The sequence below is a fragment of the Amblyomma mixtum genome, chromosome 3, assembly GCF_055824585.1.
Source record: "Amblyomma mixtum isolate Tamu chromosome 3, ASM5582458v1, whole genome shotgun sequence".
NCBI lineage: Eukaryota > Metazoa > Arthropoda > Arachnida > Ixodida > Ixodidae > Amblyomma > Amblyomma mixtum.
The window spans coordinates 161,442,781-161,464,162 of record NC_143014.1 but is presented as its reverse complement, the minus strand read 5'-3'; the positions used below and the strand labels follow the sequence as shown (position 1 = coordinate 161,464,162).

Below are 21,382 nucleotides of genomic sequence, written 5' to 3'. Positions count from 1 at the left end.
TCTGTCAGACTTACCTGGCAGTGCAAGACACAACATAATTTGTTTTCCATGCAAGCGGGTCAGCTCACCACAAAGGTTTACTTGTCCTTGTAGATAGCAGTCAGCTGTTAACTTACATATGTCATTGTATCTGGACAGTAGTTGAGCAGTTCTAGTAACCATTAGTGTCACTGCCTTGATTGTTTAAAAAATTTCTTCTTTCATGCTTTGTAAACAAGAGAGTAGCAGTGTGGAGGGTTAATTAAAAATCTTATGGGTATAAATGTATACCAGGTGTTTCAGCAAATGCCTCCACTAATTTTTAAAGGTATGGCTTTTGAGGTATAAAATAGACTGTTGTGACATAGCAATACCAGTGATGGTGGACGTCGGAAGACTAGGTAACCAGATTACTGGTCAGTGATTGATCAGATTGTAATCATTAACTTTTAAATCTTACAGTTAGATGCCTGGTGCAATAGGGGATATTCAAAATTCTGCAAGTGTGCTTTACCACGTAACTATGTTGCCAAAAATAAGATGGCCGACTTCGCTATAAAGAAACTATATGGGCTACAGGACGGGCGCTAAAGGTGTGGATAGAATGTAAGAAACGTATTTTGGAAGAATCAAACAAAAAACTAGTCTTTCTTGCTTTGTTTTAGCAGCTGGAAACGCATGGTCAGCCATCTTGTTTTGGGCAACATTGTTATGCGGGAAAGCGCACTTGCGGAATTTTGAATATCCCCTATTGGTGATTTGTAGCTGGCCATTAGTAATAGCCAGATCCACTTTTAGAATTTCGAAACCATAATTAACCTTGGCACTAGGCCTCAAGAAATTTTGGCCATCTTGCACGCCGTTTGAGTACCGTGCGACTGCGGAGTGTGCACAACAGCGCATAACAGCTCATGTCACTCCGTGGTGCACATTTCACGTGACCTTTCGCGGTCCCGCCTGGGCTGGAGCAGCAAGCAATGGCGAGCACAGCAGCACAGGTGGGAGAGAGGTCGCATGGAACTTGAGTTCTTGGAACCTCTTCCCCTTCTTGAACCTCTTGAGTCCTTGAAGTATTTCTTCATTTGATTGAAGCAGCAAAATTTTTTTTCAATTGAAGCATTTGTTAAGGACCTTTGAATTGATGATATCATAGGCCGCCGCGGTGGCTCAGTGGTTATGGTGCTCGGCTGCTGAACCAAAAGACGCGGGTTCGATCCCGGCTGCTGCGGTTGAATTTCTTTGGAGGAGAAATTCTAGAGGCCCGTGTACTGTGCGATGTCAGTGCACGTTAAAGAACCCCAGGTGGTCGAAATTTCCGGAGCCCTTCACTACGGCGTCCTTCATAGCCTGAGTTGCTTTGGGACGTTAAACCCCATAAACCATAAACCATAACCATGATATCATAGCTGGAATGAAAAAAAGGAAGTGGACATGGGTAGTGCACAGTGCATGTTACATAGAGACCAGGCAACCGATGGTCCTTTAGGGTAACGAAGGGGATTCTAAGAGAAGCCAAATATAGCAGAGGGTGGCAGAGAGTCATATGGGCTTGTGAGGTTAGGAAGTTTGCAATGTTATGGTGGCCGCAGTTTTTGCAGGGCAGGGTTAATTGAAGTTCAGTGTGGGAGTCCTGTATCCTGCAATAGGCAGTTTGGTTTATGATGATGGGATGAGTTGATGCTGTTGTGATACTTTTCTTTAACCCTAATCTGGGACCTGCTTTGCACCTACTTTGAGTGTTTCACTATTCACTTGTGAAAGTAGCACATAATTTTTTTTTAAATTATGGAAATGGATAAATGGCAAAAAGCATGGAGGCATTTGTTTCTGCCGTTGTCACTGGTGCTTTCCAACTCAGGTATGTCTGGCCATGAGAATTGCTGCTGACTTGGAATGCACTGGTTGTTAACCATGCTGGCTGTTAACCACTGGCTGTTAGCATGGACTTCTGCTCAAATTCGTGTCTAAGATGTTAATTGCAGCTTCTTAAAGGATCAGAGTTTACTTGTTTATACAAGGTATTCTTGTCGACATTAAAGCAGTCCTAACAGTGCCTCTCTAATTTTGTCACGGTGAGTAAACAGCACAAAAATGTTTTGATAGCCTTTTTGATAGGGTAGCATGTTTTCATTTGCGATGGTCATGGGTACTGCTGAAAGGTCTGTAGTCCTGAATGTGGAAGATGACTACATCGGTGGAATAAGTGAAGTGAAACTAAAGCAGACTTTTTCACAAAATTTGCAAATTATTTATAGGAGTATATCTCGCAATTCATTCGCTTAGCAATACAATCACTTATCATGCACTTGCATACATTTCGGACAGCTACTGGTTTTCTTCTGTGATGTTTGTGGTACATGGCTGCTGTTAATTGTCAATCAGTCCGCTGCAAGCAAACTGCTGGTTCTAATAAATGTTTTCGCAAGATTTTTCAGTCAGAAATATTGAAATGAATCTGCCAATAGCAGCCATGTTTTCCACAGTACTGAAAGAGTTAACGGGTGATGTGCTCAAAAACTGCAAACAGTGCAGCTGGCTGACAGGTGACTCTGTCTTTACATGAACACTTTGCATTGGAAGTTTACAGTCCGTGTGTAATAGCAGAAAAGCGAAGCTTTCTTTATGGTCACAGTGTGCTGCCTAAGTATGAGACATGCATCCTAGGCCTTGGTGTGGGAACACTGTAGCATACATGTTGTTTTTCATTGCATGCCAATACTGTGTTAGAATTTTGGCCATTAGTGGTGCTTGTGGTGTATTAACACTTAATGCTGATATTAACAGTTGTCCACTGCCGGCTTGAACGCGACTCTGGGCCGCCGCTGCTCCGCGGAGTGCCTCTTGCGGGTGCCTAGGGCACCATTGCGCAGGCACAGTGAGAACCGTAGGAGATGCTCCAGCACTGTCATCAGCTACAGCACGTCCCAGCCTGTAGTAGCTGCTGCCGATGCACTGTAGCAGACTACAGAGTTGGAGCACCCACCTATGGCTCTCATTGTGCCTGCGCAACACTTCTCCAGGTGCCTGTGAGAGACACTCCACGGAACGGCAGCGGCGCGGAGCCATGTTCAGGCTGGAAGTGGTTGACCGGATGCATGCATGCCTGTGGGTAAGACATGGGAAAGAGGAGGTATGCTGCAACTGTGTTGGTCACTTAGCTAATAATGCATAGCATTGTGACAACCTCTGTTATCATATTATTATTCATTTTTTACTCTCTTTACCCCCTCAGTTCTTTGGCTTTGTGGCCATGATCCTGTATGGAGCGGATGCCTTCTTCAAGTACAAAGGCTGGAAGTCTGGAGAGCCTGCCCAGGGTGAGAGATCGGTGCCCAGTGCAGGGCTCGGAGCTTCAAACACGGTGTCGCCCACCAGCCCCAACTATCCCGCCTACTAACCATGCACGCTGCTAAGGCATGCACCCACACTGTGGCTAAGACCAGCCTGGTGAGTGTGGCACATTCCCCTGATCCCTTCTGATTCACCTCTTGTTGCTGCCACCATTGTGTAGGCTCACAGCGTTTTACTACTGACACGAGTGTGCGTTAACCTTTAGCACTGCTAGTACTGCACGTGTTGGTTAGAGCTCTTACAATTTCAGACAATTTCCTGTCTTTACTACTAATGTTCTTCCACGTTTGTGCATTATGAGATACTGCTATATTAAACACAAGTAGTAGCTTGTAAATTGCAGAAGTCCTCATTTGCGCATTCTCTTTGCCACTAGTATGTTTTGTATGAAGTTGATTAATGTAGAAAACTGTACTTAAAGAGTTCAAAGCTGACTTGAAGGAACACGTAAGTTTAACTTATACTTACCCTTGTTATTGCTGGTAGCATCAACAATGTGAATAATAATAATAATAATAATAATAATAATAATAATAATAATAATAATAATAATAATAATAATAAATTGATTTATTATTTCTATCTTCATGTAGAGAGTAAAATTCAATTTCAATTTATTTTGAATTTCTTTCACAGGAAATACAAACACTTTTTGGACCCATAGCCAACGGCTAGTTCGGGTCCAAGTACAGCACAATTGTGCTTGTACAATTGTGCAAGTAAGCACAATTGTGCTTGTGTGCGGCACAGGCAGCCGCAGGTTCAGGTGGCACTGCGACACAATGCATGAACTCTGTTATGCTATGAATAATTAAATGCAATCAATTTTTGCAACCAAACGGTGCAAAAACATTTCTTCTGCATGGAATGCTAAGAAAAGTACTCAGTATATTACAACGTAAACAAGAGGACTGCGAAATGGCTGGACTTTTCGTGAGCATGGGAAACTCAAAACATTTTCTGCAACATATAAACTTAAGTCACAATGAGATTGTGACTTAAGCTTATCATTACTATTCTGCTAATTTCTGTTAATAGAAGCCAAACTATCTAATCTCATATGTTAATAATGATTCTCCTACTGATCAATTGGTTTATACACTATTTGACTCAATTTAACATTCGTGCATGATTTTACGTGGTACAGTTGAGCAGCTACAAACCTTAACTTTTTACATACTGTTTTTTGACTGCTGTACTGTATGGAGGTGGAATGCCTGAGCTGTTCGTGCAGCTCTCCACGTGCAGTAGTACTGATCTTGACAAAAGTAGTTTATGTGGCCTGTGAAAACACATCAATTTTGTTTTAGAATTGTTAAAAAATATGCAATTTTCTTGAGTCATTCCTTTCAGTCTCTTTCAATTCTTTAAACCTTTTGTTTCCTGTCGCGATGATTTTTCAAGAGAAACTCTATCATGAGTGGATACGTGCTGAATAAATGGAATATTGATTATTTGGACATGCAGGAATGAAAGGCAATTCACCTTGTTGCCTGGTTAGATTGCTGCTAAGGAAATAGCTTCACAAATATGCGTTGTACGGGAAGCTATCCAGTTATGTCTTTTTGTGTAGTGTTTCAATTAATTTTCCACACTGGAAACTTAAGTGATTGCTATCTCTAGGCCTGAGGAGTACAATTTTAACACAAGCCTACACTATTTTGTACATGCATGCGTAGTATTTATGCTTGTTTGACTCCAAATGTTACATTAAGCTTCTACTTCACTAAAGATTGTGAACAAGCTATGGTTGAAGTGACTGCCTTGTCTGATCAGAGATATGTCGATGGTGTCAGGGAATTGGATGCTCTGTATTTACCTTAGTTTACCTTTCAGACCATTTTCAAAACTGCGATTTCATTTGATTAGGTGGGGAAGCATTTGTCGACTTGTGCAAGCTTGCTTGCATTGACAACCTTATTTTGTACTTTAGAGTTCTGAAAGAAGTGTGGGTGTGGCACGAACTCATGCTTGGATCGACTTATGTTTGTGTATGTGCCGACTCTTGCATTGCTCTTGAAGATGGGTGTAAAAAATGCTGCTTTAGGTTGTCTAGCTGTTGATGGCTAGACAAACTGATGCTCAAATTTGCTTGTAGGTGGCATTTGGTACCTAGCTTTGGTTAATGCCGCTCTTGACTGTAGTGCTTGCCTTGTTCTTTGCTGAATACAAATCAAGGTACACTACTGTCTGCGGCACTTCCACACTACTGTAGCAGAACTTCAGCCAGGAAAGTAATACCTTTGCCAGAAGGTCATGGGAACTGACAAGGCCTGCATAGTGGTCATTTTGCCCACCTAGCGACAAGCACTATTCTTGCTCATTGAGCTGCAAAATTTTGCTTTTTTGTTCTAAAGTGTCGCTTCCAATAATTGTGTATTTTCTATTTATTATAACAAAGCCAGGAAGTGCTCCACTCACATGTAGTATGAACCAAAACCTAGTATGAAATGCCTGCAAAATGTGAGTGCAGACTAGCCAGCAGTTCAGCCTCGAGGGAATTTATACTTTCTTTCAAAGGCAGTGCTAAAGTTGTCTAGTGCATCTGATACCACAGACACAAGCATTCATGAGGGCATTAATTGATGGGCGTTGTCTTCAGGTTGCATGAAAACTATAGAAAGCACAGTGCTGCAGGCACATTAAGTTAAATTAAATTGAATGTTTACTTTTTTCCGTTACTCAGACATAAAGCTACAAGGGTAGATTGAGAAGTACCGAAGGCCCATTAAAGCAAGGAAAAAAAAAAGAAGAGCAATGGTGCATGTGAATACTCACAGGCAAACTTATAGAGAGTGCAAAGTGCATAGTAAAGAACAGCAAAATTTGCGCTCATGAACTTAAGCGAATTAAAAATGAGGAAAGTAGTGAGGGACCAACTGCTGTCTAACAGTATGCAAGGCTTTGTTGCTTAATCCTAATGAAAAATAGTTACTCAAGGCAGTGCCGACCTAGGCAAGGAAAAGAGACAGCTGCATTAATGAAATTCAGTTTAAAGTCCTTCATGGGTGCTATAAAAATAGTTGGGTTACTAACCATACATTATAAATCATTATAGAATAAAGTGAACCAAAAGCTCTGGTTGATGTCCTCCTTCAAGGAACATCCCATTCTTGTTTGCTTCTGGGAAGAAGGGTTTTCCTTAGGCTTAAGTATAGCAAGAGCCTTCAGAAAGTCTGATGTGCATTATGGCAAGACTCTAAGGCAGTACTACTTGTGGCAGGCATACTAAGAATCCTACATTGTCGAAATAAACTTCTCGTATGAGCAGTGTAAAACGAACCAGTGATAAGTCTAATTGCCTTCTTTTGGAGCGAGTATATTTAAGTTTGTTTTAGATGCCGCGCCCCAAACAAGGTACGTGGTAGTAATTTATATATGATTGACATATCTCATGGTAAATTGTAAGCTTATGCTTCGGGGAAAATTTAGTTCAGCATCCAGAGAGGAAGCCTACGGATCTAGAAATCTTGCTTTCAATATGCATTACATGGCCAGACCATCTCATGCAAGAGTCTAAAGTGGCGCCCAACGATTTAAACTTGTCCACCATTTCAATAATCTTATTTTGTAGGTTTAGGTTATTGCATATCATAATATCGGCTAAGGGGCTGAAACAAGAAAGGCTTGGTCTTGGTATAGTTAAGTACCAAGCCATTAGCTCTGGACCATTTGTTGAGAGCACAAAGGATCAGATTTTCTCCATTCATCAGTTGCTCGACGGAGGAGCTCCTAAACAAAAACTTATGTTTTCAGCGTACCGAATACGTTTGTGATGTCGTGCGTATAGACATTTAGAGGAATGGACTGAGGAGGCTACCTTGCGGGATGCCACATTGTATTAAAAAGGAACCAGACTTGTAATAATTGACCGTGACAACCTGCTTACGCATACTTCAGTAAAACTGAGAAAGCTCAAGGGAAAGACCACAGGTGCCACAGCTTTCGAGTTGATAGAGCAGTATTTCATGCTTATGAAGGTTGAATGCTTTGGGAAATTAACAAAAATACTGGGCGTCAAGTTTTTAGCTTCATTATTCCCTAAAATAATTATCATTTGCAAGAGTAAAGCAGGTTCTATGGACTTGCTGTTTAGAAATCCATATTGATGGTCAGTAAGGAGTGTTTTGAAAATGACCCATTGATTCTCCTACTGAACGCTCCGCGTGTGCTACCTTGTACGATTATCAGCTGGATGCCCCACTCCAGCTGTAGTGTACATTGTGTTGTGCGCGCATGCTCTTATTCAGTTTTGATTATAAACATCACATGCGCCCGACCTGTATATATTTTATAGTGTAAATAGATTACTTGTACATTGTACCTCTCCCCCTCTATCCTTTCTACCGGTCCCCTCACCTCTTTCATTTCATTTCTCCAGTCTGCCTGCTATCCTTTATTCCCGCTGCCCCAGCTCAGGTGCTTTCCGTAGCGATGGCAGATGCCGGTTGGTAGTTGGCGCTCTTACTGTCCGTTTCTTTCTGTCTTCTTTTCCTGTGTGTGTGCCTTTTTGCGCCATTAAAATTTTTTACCATGAACCAACCAGCCCTGCATCAAATATTTTTTGCCGGGGCTAGCAAAAATCTTCCTTCCTTTTATTACCTTATTTTAAAATAAACCACTACTACTACTTTTCGAGTGCCTTCGAAAACACAGGGAGAATAGAAATTGGCCGATAATTTGTAAACTTGTTTTTATCACCTCCTTTCAAAATAACACACTTTTGCATGTTTCATTCCTGCAGGAAAAATACCGAAAATGCAGGAAAATAGTGAGCAATATATTAAAGTATAGTTTAGCTGTGGTGCTTCCAAATCTGCAACAAACTTGGTTTGCTTTGTCATCCATTAAAATCGATACAACTTGCTGATTTTTGGTTCATTATGACACTGAAAACTTCCTCACTGCCCTATAAATTCTCCAACCCTGTATATGTTAGGAAACCAAGGAAGGGTGAAGCACTATGTAACCTCAAGCTATATTGCATGTCACTGAGCTGGCGTTCTGTGGGAAAATGTCAGATGCCGCCAGTGAAGGGAACATGGCTACAATGGAATTTAGTAGTATCTTTCTTATTACGTTAGAACAAGAAAAGTAAGTTTCTCTTATCCAGTGTGCTGAAGCGTACTTACCAGCCAGTGTAAAACATTTACACTCAATTTTTTTTTTCATAGCACATACTGTGGGCCGTAGATCTACTGAAAAGGCAAAAGTTGAAGCTTTTAATCCTTTCGATTAAGGTACACCCTTAGTCAAGTCTTCAGGCTGCGTGGTTTGCTTTTGAACTCTGTAGTGAAGCTCTATGGCACCCTTCAAGACTACAGTGTCTTGAAAGGCAAGGACAGGGGTCCTTGCCTTACCCTAGAGATTTAGAGCTTCATGGTTACCATAAGAGTCCTGCTATTGAGCTGTAAAGAAAATCATATGGTCTGAAGACTTTTGACGGAAGCTGTATGTTCAAATCGCCATCTTTTTTCATGTACATGTGCCATCACATTCAGTATGACCTGCAACATATGAGGACCACTGGGAGCTAGATTTATAACAGTGCGTGTGCTTATCCTCTCCGGCACGGCATGGCTTGCTAAAGCTAAGATAGCAGTGGCCTTTTTATAGTGTTCCTCCTTGTTACTTCGGGAATGCTAACACAGTTTGCCTTCCTTAGTCTGCAACCAATGTTTCACGACTATAAAGAATACAAGGTAAAGCACTGAGGTTTATTCACAACAAATACAAACAGACTCACCAGAACAAGCTGCAATCTCCGGGCTTGAAATGCTATCAGCAAGGGCAAAATGCAGACGACTGAAGTTTGTCTATCAGCTGCTTAATAACACCTTAAGGTCAAATCATGAAAGTTTCTTTCACTTTCACATCAACGAGCATTAAGGAACTGGCATGCGTATATGTTAAGTCAATATCCATATCACAGTGACATATTCACGCTTTTTCTCTCTGCTAGCTAGCAACGAGAGAATGGAACCGCCTGGACACATCCATTGCTAACGTTGATTCATTTTCAATTTTTTATTCCGAACTAGATGGCACATTTTAAACACTAGTGATGTGGTTAGAAACAGTTTTTCATTTGACCTAATTCATGTTGTAGACAGTGTTTTGTGCCCTTATTAATGTTTTGAACTTGTATGTGTCTTTTTGAAAGTTACTTATGCAAATCTGTTAATGCAGTTTTCTGTGCTCTATGAAATGTCTAGGTTATTGTCGGCTTGCTGCTTTTTGAAATTTCCTCTTTTGCTAAATCTGATGGATGTAATGCCTACCTGCTAAAGTCTCAACCAGAGACTCGCAGTATTACAAACAAACAAACAAACAAACACAAACAAACAAACAAACACAAACAAACAAACATTGCAGTGGATTATTCTGCCTCTAAGCAAAATTTATCATGTCACCACAGTCGCATTTGAGGTCGTATTGCGTACAACTCTCATTTGGTGAAGTATATTTAGGCTGTCAGTTGCCGCTTACAGATATTTATTTTATAGATATTTATTACAGATATTTATTTTTTAGGTGTTCTGTGGTTGGAGAGACCTTCGAGCGGTTTAGACAGATTTATTTCAAAAGCATGTAAAAGAACTGTGAATTAGTTGTAGTACGTGAGGAAGTCGCAAAGTTGTGAACTGTTAAAATTCCCTCGTATTACTAGTAATTGATCAAAGGACAGGTGACTGCATGTGACAGGTGATGAAAGCTTGAAGGGATAGAGTTCACTAAAATTCACCAACGAAAGCAAACATTGTATAAAATCGTAGTACGCAAATTATGCAAAATATCAAGCATGTACTACATCAATGAAGTGACAGTTTAAGAGATGAATAGCGACTGATATTGTCTAGAAACAATTTAAAACGGATGCTTGGGTGAGTTGGTATGACATTTTCCTGAAGAACAGCGTGAACTTGGGCGAGGACGAGGACAGTGCCCGTCTATGTGTCTTCCTTCAGTCCTCGTCCAAGTTCGCGCTGTTCTTCACTAGAAACAATACAACAGGTATTAATAAAACGTACATATGCATAAAGTTTTGAAAGCGAAAACCTAAATTTTCAGAATTTGCAGTGAAACTTCCTCTTTGTGTGGTGTTTTCAAATTATTTCCGTGCATGGAGGGCTGTATTTTTCACGCGTATATTGCAGCCAAAAACAGGTTTCTCACTGCCAACTTTTGCCTCTTGGTGGCTGTGAACAGTGTATTTTCGCTGCTGTAGTTTGTAGTTGTGTAAATGAAGTCCTTGTTTAGCCTCTCTTCTAAGTTTCATCAGAACATACGCAATCTTAATAGAACCAAGTCTATTTGGAAGATTCTCAGGCAAAGCCCTACATTCCAGTGTCTGGCTCCTTCATCAGGGGTGTAGTGATGGGAGAGACTGGATTTAAAACACTGCCTTGCCTGCATGTACAGTGGGATTCTTGATCTCCTGGCTCCTGATCTTCACCCATTCATGCAGCTTAAGCGCATTGCTCAAGATTAGGAGCCAGGTGGTCTCAAAAATCCAGCTATGCACACTGGCAAGGCAGCAGGAAGCAGCCAAGCTGACCTCAAAGCATGGGATTGGTATTTATTCTATTTTGTTGGGTCCTCCACAAAACAGGCATACGAGGTCTGTTAGAAAAGTATCCGACCTTTGGCTGAAGAAAAAAAACTGGCATAACTGGAACATTGGAAACCTAATTACCCTCAAAGTAGTCTCCTTGGGACTCCACACACTTCTCCCAGTGGTGCTGCCATTCTTGGAAGCACTCTGAGAAGGCCCCTTTCGGAATGGAGTTTAGCTCTGCTGTCGTTGCAGCCATAATGTCCTCTCTTGTCTGAAATCGCGCTTCTTTCAATGGCCTCTTGATTTTGGAAAACAGCCAGAAGTCACAGGGGGCCATATCACGAGAGTAAGGAGTCTGCTGAACTACAGGAGTCTGGTTTTTCGCCAAAAAAGTGTGAATCAAGTGCGGGGAATGTGCAGGAGCATTGTCGTGATGGCACACAGCGGGAGTCAAAGAAAGCAGTCAGCATCACTTTCACGTTGCTGCGTACTTGGCAGGCCTTCTTTGGTCTTGGTGACTGAGAATGCTTCCACTGTGATGACTGGGATTTGTTTTCCGGGTCGTACCCGTACACCCGACGCCCGTCATGAGTGATTATGGTGTTCATGAGGTTGGGGTCACTGTTTGTGGAATCCAGCATGTCCTGTGAGACTTCAACACGAAGCTGCTTTTGCTCTACCTTGAGCAGCTGCTGCACGAGTTTCGCCGCAACTCTCTTCATGGCCAAATCTTTGGTGATAATGGAATGTGCAGAAAAAGTGCTGATTTCCACCTCTTCCGCAATTTCTCGGATAGTCACATGACAGTCCCGCATCATCACAGCGTTCACTTCGGCAATGACCTGATCATTTCGGCATGATGATGGCCGACCGGAGCGTGGCTTGCTCTTCACCAATGTGCGGCCATCTTTAAACTGGTTGTACCACTCCTTAATCTCTGTGCTGCTCATAGCATCGTCACCAAAAGCCGTCTGAATATTCCGAATGGTTTCCAATTGGCTGTCGCCCAGTTTCTCGCAAAATTTGATGCAGTAGCGCTGCTCCAGTTGCTGCGTCATTTTCCTTGCAATAAAAAAACCGACGAGAGCACTGTGCATTACCTCACTCAAACGCTGCATCCCTGCGACTGACGCTATTGGCAGGCAGGAAAAAATTCGCGCATGCGCACGAAGGTTCAAGGTAGGCTGATGCAAGCGCGCTTGTTTCATATCCATCAAGTGTTCGGAAAAAAAAATAAGGTCAGATACTTTTCTAACAGACCTCGTATTTTTGTTGTGCTTCTTTCATGCAAGATCTCTTGGTACAGGGAAGCGTTAGAATTTCCCAAAGCTGATTGAGCAGCTCAAAGGAGGTCTCCCTTGAGTTCCTGAATCAGCTTTTGGAAGTCCTTCAACTAGCTTCCTTTTCTTCCTGGGCAACTGGTGTCATCTTTATCAGAAAAAACGCATGCGACAAATGACGCTTTAGTCATCAAAAAAAAAAAAGGGGGGGGCCAGCTTCTGTCACCATTTCACTGACTTGCCTTGAAATCCATAGCTGCTGCCTTAGTTGTGGTCAGCTTCTCATTGCCATTGTTCTCTATTGCATCCTCTTCACTGCCTCTATAGGAACTTTACAGAAGGTGAAAACCCTTTTGCTGACAGGAACAGAATTCTGTTCTTTGTAGCAGTCATCACCACATTATTGAAGCAGCTGACATCTTTCCTAATACGGCTGGAATCATGCCCATATTTTTCTGCCCTGCATCTGTGTATGAAGCCCCATGGTCATATTGGTTTGTGGCTTCACTCGTGTAAAATAAAAAACGGGGCTACAATTGACAACACCTTTGAAAGAATTTCTCTTGAAAGAGAAGGAAGAGAAATTTCATTTAAAGAAAAGAGACCGAGGGTAAATGCATCGTATGTCTTGTCAGGGGATGCTCAGCCATTGGAAAGAAAGGCAGGTCTGTGCTGTTGGACATTGCTTAGCACATGCTCGTAAAGAGCTCGTTGTTGTGCAGTGGGAGAAAAAGTACATTGTCTTTTATTTGAAAGCAGGTGTACATCCTAATGCTGTTTCACAGTACAGTATATTTGCAGTGATGAAGCAACATTTAAGCCACATTTTATGTTGAGATGTTTATTAACCAGATCTTCTTTCTTGCAGAGTAAAGGAGTGGTGCCAAGAGGAACCCAGTGAGTCTTGCATTCAACACTGAAACGGCCACCAGGGTGTCAGTGACGGGAGGCAGCTGCTGCAATGGAAAAACCAAAAGAGTGAAGAAGCGAGTGGCACTCGTCATATCTTTGTTCAGTTCTTCTGTGTGAACATTTCTTTTCATGTGCTCATGTCTGTTTGTAAGTTTTCTAAGAGTTTTGTGCCAGGAGAGAAAATTAAGTGGATTGTCTGCAACTTTTCGGGGTGTGTATTGCTAGGTGTGAATCCCCTGCTGTTCTTAATAGCTACTTGGTGATTCCTTGCGTGAAGATCTTGGTTTTCGTGAGCAAACAGAGCAATTTTGGAAGGTTTTTATCTATTTTTTTCTTCCTTCTAATGAAAAAGTGCTGACATGCATAGCTGCGCACCTCTGCTCGTGAAAGATAAGTACCAAAGTATAATTTTATTTCTGCCGCAGGGCATTGTGTAATGCTTATTTAAAGCCTTGCGTTCAGGAAGAAAGGTCGTATTTAGCACCAATGTGGGAAGCTGCCTTTTTTGGGTGCAAGGAAGCACTTCTATTTTTTTATATGATCATGTGTGAATTGCCGCTTCGTGCACACTTTTTTAGCGCCAGTACAACAGAAAATTATCTCTGGAGTTGATTGTTATATGTTTAAAAGATATAGACTTAATGCTTAAACAAAGCATCATTCTCCAAGGTTGCATTGCTTGGTGGGCAAAAAGTCTGGCATCAAATATTTTAGTCTGCACTTGGGTAATTTTCTTCCTGTGGTTTCATAATGGGCAGCACACGTGGAGATTGACATAAGGCATACTTATTTTGTCAGGTAGTAGACTGCCTTGATGGGAAAACGAGAGCTAGTGGCATCGCAAATTTCAAGCTCTGCTCGGTTGTTGTCCATTTCTTGTTTCTATTGCAAAGGTGCTGTGCAGTCCTGGTACAATGGTATCCATCTAATTAGCCTTCGTTCTGTGTGTTGCACACGTGCTACTACCAGCCGGAGCTGAGCCTGCAGAGTTGCAGCTTCAGGCGTTTCACTATGTTTGCACTGTTGTTTATTTAACCTTGTTCAGCCCTGTAGCAAGCATGGCCTTGAATCGACTTGTTCAGTCCTCCACTCTGGCGCTCTCATGTAGTACAAAAGCATCAGCTCAAGTTTTTGCCATTGCACCGAGTGTCCTCCTTGTAAGCTGTCCATGTGGACAGTACGTCACTGTTTTCACTGCTTTACACTGTTGCACAATTTTTCTTTCTTTATTTTTTGAGAGACCTAGATGTTATTGGAAGTATGCATACATAACCTGCATGCTGATTGAGCACACAGTCGCTGATACATTGCTTCGTTTCAGTGCTGTATTCCTCTTGTGGAAATTATTTGCACCGTGTAGTTTCCGTGTAGTTTGTGCTGTGCCTGCAGTGTCATTGTAGTGTTATCTTTGTCTTATAGGTGTATTGTTACCCTTGCCTTTCTTTTTTCATCGAAATGAAACTGCACTTCGTGCATCCACTCTGTGTCAGTTTCTAAGGCCTGCCTCCTGCAGGGCACTTTGCAGCTTAACACATGCTGCGTTCTATGTACAAATGGCCACCACTGACGGCACAACACAGAAATTCTGAAGTAGGCCTTGAACTTGATTTTTGTTATTGTGCAACTTGCAACGTATAGTCTGTTATTTCTCTAAACAGATATAGCAGTGAAAAATTACACCATGTGGCAGAGCAGTTGCATCCAATTTTTATGGTCCTCCCATTATTGCAGTGTTTTCCAGCCTGTGTTCCTTTGTTAACTTGTCAGGATTGTAGGACGTGGTCACTTGAACTAGACTACTTTTTATTCCTTTTAGTTATCTGCACACATTTTTTATCAGTTTATTCAAGAGTGGAAAATGGAGATTACAGCTTATCTAGTTTAGTGTGTACAAATTAATCCTGCCACTGTCCTGAAGCTTTATGACATATGAGGCTTGTTTTTGTACTTTCCTGCAGCTGATTTCTTTCCTTGATAGTGTTTCTTATCCTATGGTTGCACAGGGGGTTTTGCAGCTAAGGCTTGGTTTTGATATTACCATTGCGCAACCTTATGAACTGTTTTGTGCCCTGCCAAGGCGTCCTGCTAAATTCTTGCTCTTCCTGTTGTGTGCAGACGCCTTGAGCATGTTGGTTGTTGACTGAATTGTGCCATAACACATTTAGCACCCCACAACTCGACTGGATTGTTCGAGAAAGGGTGAACACAAACTAGCCACATAAGTGGCAGGGTCAGGGTGGGGTTAATTTCATGTGACTCGTGTCTAGGAAACGTTTTGTTTGGAATACTGCAGAGCTGAATCTCTCGCTGAACAACCTGCTCTCTCATTTGCACTTGTTCCCAAACTGCACAGTCATCTGCCTTCCTTATGGCCTGTTGTAGTTGTGTCAGGCCTGCAAGCAACGCACATACCAAACCCGCTTTGTCTGTGTTAGATCAGAGCATTTATCATTTATTGTTGTCAAGACATGTGGATGACAACTGTGTATACATCCGAAGGTATCTGGAATGGTCAGGAGGTTGAAGGGATGTTCACATATAAGTAGTTTTTTCTGGTAAAGGCGTTGTCATGTGTAAACCACTGCCAAATGAGTGGGAATGTGTTTGTGCGTGTGTGTGTGTGTGTGCATGCTTGGACGCAATGTTGGAGAAAGAAGCCACATTACTTGGGGAATCTAAGGTAACATCGAAGATATTGCCAGTCACCTGCTTTTCCACATGCTCTTTAAAGGGGTCCCGAAACACCTTTTTTTTTTTTTGTCCAAACTTTAAAAAATCTACTGAATGTGAAGATTTCACAACCGCTTATGAAAGCTACCGCCACAATTTTGCAAAGGCAATTTGTGTCAGTGGAGTTATCAACAGTAAAAGAAAATTCTTTGTCAGTGCATCTAAGATTTTTCATCTCCTCTTGCCATTCCTGTTAGGTTACAAGTAGCACTCTGAGATGTTTGCGGTGTCTAACCCAATAGACACACTATGTGCTGCATATTTTTTTTTTTGTTCTCTTGCACATGTTAACTGGTGACTGCTGATATAGGCTAGCAGCTTGCTTTGTCTGCTTTGCCCACTTTCAGTGCTGCTCTGCTCCCATTGGCACCTGCTGCTCACGATGCTGAGGGAATCTAGCTAACAGCTGCCACCTGTCCACCATGATGTGTAAGAAGCAGAAATGACTTTTACGATACATGTGGGACCGATTGAAGCTTGAAGTCTAGCAGCATCGCCAAACCAGTGCATTTCACCAAGACTGATTCTGGTGTACCAAATTTGCTGCGGATCCAGAGCAGCTGCACTTAACAGCAAGCAATCTTTGATGCAGTATTTGTGGCCCTCTACTATGTGTAAGGCATCTGTAATCAGCTCAAATTTTCATAAGCTCACAATTGAGTGGTTGGGTTTATTTACCATTTTTCAAAGAGTGCTTCTGGACCCCTTTAATGCAGTTTTTCATTGCCAAAGGAATAGGCTTACATTTATGCTCCCCATTTGTGAGCTTGTTGCACAGTGTGCTCTTGCATGGTTGCAATTCTCTCGATCAGCTTATTTTACTCCATGTTGTATGTGTATATTCAACATGTATCAAATCTAATTACTGCAAGAAAAATATTCGAACATGCATAGAGTTTCATGCTTTTTGGTTGCTTTTTTTGTTCTTAAGTACTAGGCTGGCTTGCATAAACAACCTTAGTAGCACGAATTATTGTTGGAATGCTGCCATGACATGGCCTTTTAAAGGTACATTACCATGGCTAGTGTCTACCATAGGCCTTGATTCCACAACATACACATGGCAATGAATTATTAGAAAATTGCTTGAAAATTAGGTCTTCCTCATTCAGGCATCCTAGGAACAGTTTTGCAGCCTATGCGCAATTTTAGAACCTGTGTACACTGTTCATAAAAATTAAGTGTCAATGCAGGATTGGACCTGCTGTTTGAGTATGAGCATTAAAAAAAAATTCCAAGAGGTTTTTGTTTCGCTGAAGCTTACTGGTGCAGAAATGCATTCTGGTAACATGTTTTGCGAGGCTGTGCAGTGTTTTACAGAACACTGCGCTTCACGTGAATACTGTGGGAGGTTGCACTCATCATGGAAAGCAAAGTTCTCAGTTTGCACCACCTGCACAGTAGCATGCACAGTAGCATCCACAGCAGGCGCCAGTAAAGAATTGCTGCGTTAGTAACAATTATTTATTTATTTCACTTTGCCACCCGTCCTTTCTCTTTTTCTTTCACTGAACTTAAACTTGCAAAGCAGAGGGTATTGCATAAAAATTTGGCTGCATGCAGGCACCTGCATGTTGTCCTTCTGTGGCTGTGTTAGCTGCCACTAGAGTCTCTGGATAAGTTTTCGGAGTAATGTATTCCTTTTCCCCACACCACCTATGCTTGGAAAAGACGTGGCTGCCTTGGCCTAATGTCACCACAACAAAAAAACGCAATAATTTGCAGGGACTTTTCATGGAAAGGCGGGCTTCCAAAGCCTCTGGGCTTTCCTCTTAGACCCCAAAGTGTGCATGGTGTTGCTTCAGTGAGTTACGAAAATTGTTTCCCATCTATTCTGAGTGTCCATTCACATTATCTCTGAAGTTAGCTGTGCTAACTATGCAAAAGTTTAATTTTTAATTTTTCACTTATAATAACGACGTTGGGAGGGTGCACACACAGGGAGCTACGGATGAGATTGCAGTGCTGGGAACGTCTGTCAGGGGCAGCTATGAAGCTTAGGAATCCGGTAGTGGGGAGGAGGATCGTGGTGCTCTGAAAATTTTTCCAGCGACTCTAGCTGCCACAGTGATCCTGTGCAATCTTTCAGATTGTTTGGTGCACACTTTGCAGATGGCAGCTCTATGCCTTCAATGCACAGTTTTGAACATGGAGCATTTGACATCTCCAGTGTTGCTCATTATCTGTTCCACAGGTCCTGTCAAAATGAGCAATGGCTCTGGTTGAAATCCGGACACTTTTTTTTCTTCCGTGAAAATTGTGAGATGGAGGCCAAGAATTCATTTTTCCGTTCAGATTCTAAGAAATACCAGCAGACAACAGAGACTATGTTGCAGCACTTTTACAGTGCATATAGTGCTCATCATTCTTTGATTCAAGCAAATGCTCTGCACACATGCTTATATAAATAGCCTACCAAATAGTGCCACCACTGGAGGATTGAGAGTGAGAGACATTATCTAGAAGAATTTTGGTTATGTTAATACAATTTCTGGGCTAAACAAATGGATAGATTTCCCTAAAAGTTCCATTAGTTCATGTACAGTTATGACTTGTTAATATGGACACTGGTTTGTAAGCAAAACTGCCTGTAGTAATGAATTGTAACGAGAACCAAAAAATAAAGAAAAATACTTTAATTGATTGAGGTCTACTTATGTGCATAACCATATGCAGTGAAGTGGAATATATGCAGAATTTTTGAGCTTCAAGAGCACTATCCCAGCTATTACTATTTTAAAAAATTCATCAAAGTTTTAAGCATCTAGTGGTGCAGGAGACGTCGCATGATGTCTCTCCTACTATGATTATTTGCATGCCACAAACCACCAGTACATGTCTGTGCCCAGTTGACAGACAGTGGCCGAGCACGACTTTCAGTGTAGCAGAAGCCACAAAGAGAACTTCCTTTGCTGTTGTCTCTATTTGTCACCAGTAGACAGGTCTCTGTTTTTAGGCACTATCGCAATGCGTGCAGGATACTCGGGCGCTTTGTTTCAGGAGCTTCGTTTCTGTATCAAGTGTCACTACGGCAGAGCTATTTCTGGCTGCAGTCTCAAGGCTAATAGTCTGTAGCCAGCGACCACCTCCCCAGTAAGCTTACTTCACAGCCATTCATGCAATATGGCAAATAGAAAGGCATGACTACTGGTCACCTTTGCACTATCTATAAAGCATGGAACCTCAAGACAAAAAAAAGAAAAACAAACGGGCACCTACACTTTCATACTGCTTTTGGCTGGTGTCCTGCACTCAGATGACTGTAAAGAAAACATCTGGTTGAGGTATTAGGCTCATTGCTGTTCATATTAACATGACAGTAATACATGGGTCGCAATTATCTCTGTGCATTTTCACCCTGTTCATTGTTTGCACAGCGAGTTTTAAAATTAATGAGGTATGAATACATTGAAAAAATTTGGTCCTTAGAAAAACTGCCCACAATTCAAGTCTATAATAGTAACGAGAGTCACATTAACGATGTAAGTCTGTATGTGTTTACTCTACAGCAAAAACAAAGCCTGTGACATAGCGCTGAAAATATGGTGTACTGAAGAAATTGCGTGTTACTGAAGTTTGCTATATGCTGCACAGCTTTGCACATTTTCTTGCATGTTATTAAAATGTTAGTGAATGTTGCAGATGTTAAATCTAGGTCACCTTTGCACAAATTATTGCTATGTGTCTAAACATTCTGCAGTATCTAATGAGTTCACACTGCAGCATTACTTTGGCAACAGTTCGTGCTACTAGGGAAACAATACCGTTTGTTTGAGCTGTTAAAAGGACCCTTGCTTGATTTTATACATGGTGTCCCTGGGGGCGTAGCCAGAGGGGAAGGGTGAGCTCTTCAGGCGCCAACCCTTATACCCCTTTCAAAATGTGGTGGATTCCACACAAAAAGCACTTCTCCTCAAGTCGTCTACCTTGCCCCTTCCCCTGTGTACACATATTACCTCTCCCTCTGCCGTCAGAAAGAAAAGGGAAAAATGTTGGCTACGTCGCTGGTGTCCCTGAAAATTTTATTTCAGCAACGTCGCAATTGGTGTTCAAAGTTATGCTAGCTAATATGATGTTCAGTTTAGAAAAAAAAAAAAAACTTTGTCTTGGTGTATTGCCTTTTCATAATTTTAAAGGTAAGACTGCTTTGCCCCTTTTTTTTGCTTTGCTTTGTCTTCATATAAGTCTTGGTTTGAAATCAAAAAAGGCAGGTGTAATAGGTGCGATGGTTGTGTACCTTTTAAGCTCACTGGATAGTGCTACGATCCTGGAAAAGAAAATGCCAGGTATGGTCGACTGTGCTGCAGTCTGTCGTCCCTCGTGCTTCGCTTTTTTCCGGGTTGTCGATCCATCGATCAAGCCTATCCATCCATACATGCATACACATATATACATATATGTGGTTTTGACATATAAACTCTGTTTATCGCTTCACTGTTGTTGTCAGAGTTTTTTCGTTTGTGTCACATCTGCTTTGTTTTGTCATCATAGCTGTGGTCACACTTGTAGCACGTAAATGTTGCAGAAGCATCTGATCTGCGTTGTGTACATGTTTCAAAAGCACTTGTATAGAACAATGTTGTACTGAATGATTCTCAACTAACGATAGAACACAGCATATTTGAAAATGGCTTTTGTTGTCATGTGTTATTTGTTCTCGCATAGCACAGTCAGTCGCACACCTTCTTCTTTCTTGCTTCCATTAAAGCATTTCTAATGGACTGGATGGCATGCATAACTCAATTGCCTAATTTCCACTTCTCGGTAAAGTCAGTCATATGCTGCCCAGTGTTATCCTGAGAAAACTAGGCTTTTAAAAACCTATTGCTCCAACGCACTGCTTCTAAGGAGGTACATTCAAGGGCATGTTAGATGACAGCAAATAAAAATTGAGTAAAGTTTGACTATCGATCTCATGTGAACCTGAAACGTGTTTGTGCAAACACGCTTTTGCACATTTCACCTTGTTCACATAGAGTTGCTGCATGTAGAGAACTGTACAGTACTGATTGTTATTTACTGCAGTGCAATCTACTGTCAGCGCGCACCACAGTTGTATTACCTGCTGCTCACCTCAAGTGTGGCATTTCCATTTGCTTTATTCTCTTCATTCAACCATGTTTCAACGTATATGATATAGATGCAGTGGCTGCTTGATGTCAGCAGGCCTTGATTTAAATAGCATTGCCTTGCAGGTACTTGGAGCATAGGCCTGGAGTTTCTTTGAAGAGTGAAGTACTGGCCAGAAACTTGTTGCAATAAAAGTGCGTCGGCAAAGTGCTGTTACTTGAACGCAGTATGTAACGTGACAAGTTTGTCTAAACTCATTCCCGTTGCCTTCATGAGGAAGCTGTAGATGCCGTATGCACGTGCTTATTTGGGCTGCAGGCTAAGGTCCTGCAGGGACCTTGCTGTGGGCGACAAAGAAAATAACTCTGCAGGAACGTCCTTCCTTTGAATTGAACGCCAAATTTTTGGATGTTTTTTTTTTTTTTTTTTAGGAATAGTGCGCCAGACAATAGTATAATGAGTCACGACACTGAATTCACCTATTCCAGCTAAATAATCAATT

General features: G+C 41.7%; 1 protein-coding gene across 2 annotated transcripts in view; it reads left to right on the top strand.

The window, feature by feature from the left end:
* LOC149352537 (plasmolipin-like) overlaps positions 1 to 20,531 on the top strand; it is a 101,430-nt gene extending 80,899 nt beyond the window's left edge. The window contains exons 5-6 of one of the 2 annotated variants that reach the window (XM_089581715.1): positions 3,212 to 3,296; positions 13,037 to 20,531. In XM_089581715.1, the coding sequence (XP_089437841.1) occupies positions 3,212 to 3,296; positions 13,037 to 13,041 (90 nt within the window). In that variant the 3' untranslated portion in view covers positions 13,042 to 20,531. Of the gene's footprint in view, positions 1 to 3,211; positions 3,427 to 13,036 lie in introns of both variants that reach the window. The other variant, XM_089581714.1, reaches the window with a different exon arrangement.
* Positions 20,532 to 21,382: the final 851 nt, after the last annotated feature.